This window comes from Esox lucius, chromosome 21 (assembly GCF_011004845.1).
Source record: "Esox lucius isolate fEsoLuc1 chromosome 21, fEsoLuc1.pri, whole genome shotgun sequence".
Lineage (NCBI taxonomy): Eukaryota > Metazoa > Chordata > Actinopteri > Esociformes > Esocidae > Esox > Esox lucius.
Genome location: NC_047589.1, coordinates 26,125,577 through 26,131,683, shown reverse-complemented (window position 1 = coordinate 26,131,683; position 6,107 = coordinate 26,125,577). Strand labels below are relative to the sequence as shown.

Below are 6,107 nucleotides of genomic sequence, written 5' to 3'. Positions count from 1 at the left end.
GCCACTGGACGAGAGCTAAGCCCGGCTCTGTTTTCTGGTGGGCGTCCAGGCCCACCCCCGGTCTGTGGACGGCAGTTCGGAGGCGGGGGGCAGCCGGACGGAACACTATGTCACACAGCAAGAGCCTCAAGCCAGACACGCCGGACAGAGCCAGGAGGAGCTCCAGAACCTTAGTAGCCGAGTTTGGATCTTTCACATGCAACAGACCCAACACCTGGGAGACACACACGGAGAAGTGCTCATACCTAGAGAGGGTGAAGAGGGAAATCAGTCAAAACAAATGTTTCCATTTAATGTGTGTGTGTGTGTGTGTGTGTGTGTACCTGGTCAAGTAGTCAGCTATCTTGGGGTTCCTCAGAAGGTCCACTAGTAGGTCTACAGAGTACTTCCTGGTTAGGGTCCCATCACCATTGACAATGATGTTAAAGATCAGCTGGAACGTCTGGTGGATGTTCTTAGCATGGAACAGCTGACACAAACGTCAGGGAAAACACAACAATGTTCTAAGCGGAAGCAAATTTACACAAAATACAGTTCTGTGCTGTAACAGTCCGGTGTCACGTACCTTTTCCCCGACTTCCTCGTTGAGTGTCAGGCTGGCCAGTATAGAGAGAGCAAACACCACCACCGTCAAACTGTTGTGTGCCAGGAAGTTAATCAGCGTACGGTAGAAGGCCTTCACATTACTCTGTAATCACACACACACGGTCATCGGCACGCGCTACAACTGACGCCGTTGCAACAACCTGCTACATTATTGAGGACCGACAGTAAGAGACAGAAGATGATAGGCTGTGACCTGGATAGGACGTTCCTCACCAGCGCTTTGATGTGAGTCTGTACTGACAGGTTGTAGCGACACAGGTTTGCCATCAGACCGAGGCATGGCATTGTGATGTCATCATCACGCGACTGACTAGAGGGGGGGAGAATGGGGAACACAGAGAATAAGCACATGCCCACGTTTGCCTCCGCTGTGCCATTGAGTGGGAGGGGAGAAGACAAGGTTGGGAACACGACTGAACAGGACGTATAAGATGCATCTTACATGTTGGCCACGAGAAAGTCTATGAGTTCGTGGATGTAATTGGCACAGTGGAATATCCGGCTGCTGTAGGTGAGCCTCTGTAGCACCTGCAGGCACTGGGACACAAACAGAGACTGTTACTAAGCTGACAGCGTCGCATCCTATCGCCGTCTTTCCCCCTGGAGCTCTGGCAAAGCGTAGCCCTGTGGTTCTCCAGGGCCAGGGGTCAACGACCTCCCTTTTAGCCTCGCCGTGTCGTGTTTTCGGTGGACGTCGTACCGACCTGCAGCACCAGCGGCTCCCCGGGGGTGTTGCATTGGCAGTGGATGATGGAGGCCAGGGTGCTGGTCAGGTTATAACTGCTCTGGAGGACCTCCCGACTCTCGTCGTCACAGGCTGAGCGGGAGAACACGCGCATCACAAATGTGTCACAATTTAAATCACCGGCTATGTTCAAAATAAGGTACTTGCCAGTCAATCGGGAATTCACATGCCGGCTTTGTCAAGCCAGCTAATTTTCTTCCGAGAGGCACGCTGTTTATTGAGAAATAATAGGACGGAAATACGTTGAGAATGAGTAACAGTGTGTCTACCTAGTCGGGCTAGCAGCGAGATGATGGTTCCTGTGAGGGCTGGACTTGTGTTGGGGTCACCTGCCAACTCCACCAGCCCACTGATACATTCACTGGGCAGCACCTGACCAGACGAGAGAAGTCGACCACACCGCAGACCTGACAGCTCCTGCAGAAACAAGGTGTCACCTTGATTCATATCTCCCAACGTGGACGGTGTGCTATTGCAAAGTGTAGACATTTCGTAACTGACCTCGACTTGTTTCTGCAGCTGGACAGTGTTGTGGGCTGTCCTGTTGTCTCGGTACTGGTGGGTGGCCAGCAGGAGAGACTTCAAACAAGTCGTTACGTCCATTCTGCGACACAATTCTGATCTTAGTTACTTAGCAGATAGGAGCGTTGTATGATACGAATTGTTCATCAGATTTAAGGCAAGCGATTCTTGCAGACAGCTGTTCAATATTTGCATACACTGCTGTTTTGGCACATGGAAGTTAACTATAAACCAATTAGCTGTATAGTTTTGGCAAAGCTGATGGATAGAATCCTACAGGTGATCGTATCTAGCTAAAGGCTGCGCAAACACGTGTATGCCTAAAACTCACTGTAACTCATTTGAATTCCGGGAGTATATGATGAATTGGCTAGCTAGCTTGCGAGTTAGCTAACGTCAACATTAGCTTTCTAGCTAACTACACTACTTGTTTTGAATTCCGACCAATACATGTTCAACAGATGGTGTTAATAGCGTTATCTAGCCGACACTGGTGTCGTAATTTAAGTAACATAAACATACACAAATAGATTTACCAAGCTGTATATAAAAAAAAAAATCTATATATACAAATATTGTATATTCGTTATCCGTCCACTTCCTCCCGCTTCAGGTTCAAACTGCGGAACAGTCCATTGGAAACTGACGGGGGGCACCACAGGATGTTGGTCATACCCAAACCGCATTTGTCTAAATAATGTGCACACACGTTTTTTGAAAACTATTTGCCCACATTAAAATTAAAGTAAATTGACTTACATAATATAGATGCATATTTACAAATAATAACTGTTAAAAAAAGAAAATAAATCACCCCCACATTAAAGCAGCAGACACTTAGATGATTCGAAACAACATGTACCAAAATCCAATAACAGGGTGCGCAAAAATAAGAGAGGTTTTTAAACGACTGGGAAGACAAAAATGGTTGAACGTAAATTTTTAAATGTGTATCTGTATCCAATCCATAATTCCCAAACCAGCCCTATGCACTTGACCGGAGTCCATTCCATTGGCACATATTGAATGAAAGAAATTTAAGAGATATATATTTTTTTTAAATGCGAAAGAGATATTTCCATTTAAGATATCCATACAGTGGTTTTTAGTCATCGCAATTAAATTAGTAAATTAGAAGGTGTATTTATTCTTTAAAATGTATCAACTATTGAAATATCCCGAGGAACTCGGAGTAGAGCCGCTGCTTCTTTGCATCGAAAGGAGCCAGTTGAGGTGGTTCGGGCATCTGGTAAGGATTTACTTACATCTCTGGGACACTTGTGATTAGGCAAATTTTTCTGAACGCATGAACAGCGCATTCTAATAAAAACATCAGGCGTAACTCGTTTCTTCTCACGAAAGCACTGACGTCACAGGGCGGAGATTTCCTAGTATTTTGAACCGGTTTGGAACATGACAATATACGACAAATTACGTCAGACACACAGATTTTTTTAATCAAAGATCGATATGAAGATATGTAACCTCGTTTTGCAGGATATTGTGGGCGGAGGTTTGAGGGTGCGAAATTAGAAGATACATAAAACACTTGACAAACTCAATGCGTTCTGAGAACGCATGAGCATTTGTACACAGTCATTATTATTCTTTGTCTTTGAAAATTGGCATTTAAGAATCAACTGCTTTTTTATATAACTTGATTACTATTCCATGTAGCTAGTGTTTGTCTGGAGCCACACATTTCTTTACTGATCAAAATAAGAATGAGCTTTCAAAATCCGTCAACTACATTTGTTGACAGTGGGTGGTGAGCATATAGTTGTAATACGGTTAGTGGAGAATATATGCATTAATCTCCAGTGGAGGCACACATTTATAGATCCAGCGCATGCGCATATATCTATTGGCATTCAGGAGGCTGAACAGACATTTAGGTAGTGTAGTGTGGCAATTTGGGTCAGGAGATTAATTAGCTGCTGCAAGTGGTACATCCGTAGTGCGCGGAGCCAACCGCTGAGCCCCGCTGATCCCTCAGCTTCAGAGGGGAGAGGTAGCACGTTTGCTGAAGTGAACCTCCAACTCCATGATTCTGTGTGTGTGGAACCTGTGGTTGGACTACACTAAAGCACCAAAAAACTATAGAAGAGGCAATGTTACTACAACAACCTCTGGTAAACCACAAGGTGTCTATTTGTCTTCTGATGGCCTCTTAATGTTTCCATTCTCAAGACGCGCATGTCTCTTGGTCAGCCTGACATTTCCCTAAGGCCTCTTAGAGGCGTAACCAGTTTGGTTAACACGCAGCACACGCGTTGTGTTTAAGTGTGCATCCCAGATCTATTAGGACAACTTGGACCGTGCATGCATGCGCCATGTGTGCGTGACTATGTGACAGTGCATGCATGCGCCGTGCGTGCGTGACTGTGACCGTGCATGGGTAAGAGAAGTGCGAAGAAAGGTTTCTTGTGATTGTCACAAAGCTACAAAAACACGCAGTTGGACATGAAAATGACAGCATCTTTATTGAGTTGGGAAAAAGTAAGTAAAAACTATTTAAAGTACCTTCAGTTTTACATTGTATTCTCAAAATACAGCAGGACTCACAATGTACAACATTTTTGCCAGCAAAAGTGCCAGATAAAATATTCACATTCAACATAAAGCGATAAAAACTATTTGTATATGATATGGGATGTTCCTATCGCATGTTTGTGTACGCGCGCGCGAACCACCACGACAACCACCACTCCTACACATTTTCCCTTCCCCTAATAACAGCGCAGAAAACATGTTAATCAGCTCTGGGTAATGTGACAGACAAGAAAGGAACAATTGCACTGATGATGGGACAGTATTGGCCCTGAAAAGAGGAAAAGGACAAAACCACACATTGTAAACTTCCTCTTCCATAATAAGACAAACACTATTTGCGCAACAATCCCCAGAGCATTGGAATCAGGTACCACATAAAATGGACTTCTAATTCAGAGACACAGTCACCAGTAACCAGCTTTCAAATTCACAGTTTTAAAAGGGCATACATTTTGGAGGAAAACATGCATCCCCTGACCAGGTGTTCTGGAAAAACACCTGGATCAGGTGTTCTGGACTTTAGCCACTGCATTGCCCAGTAAATGCAAAATTGTTGTATCACAATTGTACTACACACAAATTACATGTTGTGTTCTATGTTTCACCCTGCAAACTACACTTTGTATGTTTGGTTTCTGCCTACCAGCTACACTAAAACTGTGCACTCTAATTAAATAAGACAATTGCCAATGACCGTTACATGATGTTAGGCCTTAATGTTGTCATTACGCAGTCTTGTTATGACTGTTTTCAAGAAAAGTATGGAAATAAAAACATACTCAGAGACTAGAGGATATAAGATGATTAGTTGTAGACTAGAGCTTATGGGTGGGCTGGTAGAACAACAACATAGTTTAATGACCAACAAGGGAGGAAAGCACCTTAGTCTGATGATCAGGTGGTCAGGATAACACCATAGTCTGATGATCAGGTGGTCAGGATAACACCATAGTCTGATGATCAGGTGGTCAGGATAACACCATAGTCTGATGATCAGGTGGTCAGGATAACACCATAGTCTGATGATCAGGTGGTCAGGACAAAACCATAGTCTGATGATCAGGTGGTCAGGATAACACCATAGTCTGATGATCAGGTGATGAGGACAAAACCATAGTCTGATGATCAGGTGGTCAGGATAACACCATAGTCTGATGATCAGGTGGTCAGGATAACACCATAGTCTGATGATCAGGTGGTCAGGATAACACCATAGTCTGATGATCAGGTGGTCAGGATAACACCATAGTCTGATGATCAGGTGATGAGGACAAAACCATAGTCTGATGATCAGGTGGTCAGGACAAAACCATAGTCTGATGATCAGGTGGTCAGGATAACACCATAGTCTGATGATCAGGTGGTCAGGATAACACCATAGTCTGATGATCAGGTGGTCAGGATAACACCATAGTCTGATGATCAGGTGATGAGGACAAAACCATAGTCTGATGATCAGGTGATGAGGACAAAACCATAGTCTGATGATCAGGTGATGAGGACAAAACCATAGTCTGATGATCAGGTGGTCAGGACAAAACCATAGTCTGATGATCAGGTGGTCAGGATAACACCATAGTCTGATGATCAGGTGGTCAGGATAACACCATAGTCTGATGATCAGGTGGTCAGGATAACACCATAGTCTGATGATCAGGTGATGAGGACAAAACCATAGTCT

General features: G+C 44.3%; 1 protein-coding gene across 6 annotated transcripts in view; it reads right to left on the bottom strand.

The window, feature by feature from the left end:
- cip2a (cellular inhibitor of PP2A) overlaps positions 1-3,221 on the bottom strand; it is a 7,649-nt gene extending 4,428 nt beyond the window's left edge. Inside the window, exons 1-9 of one of the 6 annotated variants that reach the window (XM_020041850.2) lie at positions 3,139-3,221; positions 1,853-1,955; positions 1,621-1,768; positions 1,311-1,423; positions 1,049-1,143; positions 820-916; positions 566-688; positions 324-469; positions 1-245 (exon numbers count right to left, since the gene is read on the bottom strand). The exon at positions 1-245 is cut by the window's left edge and continues 71 nt beyond it. In XM_020041850.2, coding sequence (XP_019897409.1) covers positions 1-245; positions 324-469; positions 566-688; positions 820-916; positions 1,049-1,143; positions 1,311-1,423; positions 1,621-1,768; positions 1,853-1,955; positions 3,139-3,206 — 1,138 coding nt within the window. In that variant the 5' untranslated portion in view covers positions 3,207-3,221. The other 5 variants (XM_010890095.4, XM_010890096.4, XM_020041851.2 and 2 more) reach the window with 5 other exon arrangements.
- Positions 3,222-6,107: the final 2,886 nt, after the last annotated feature.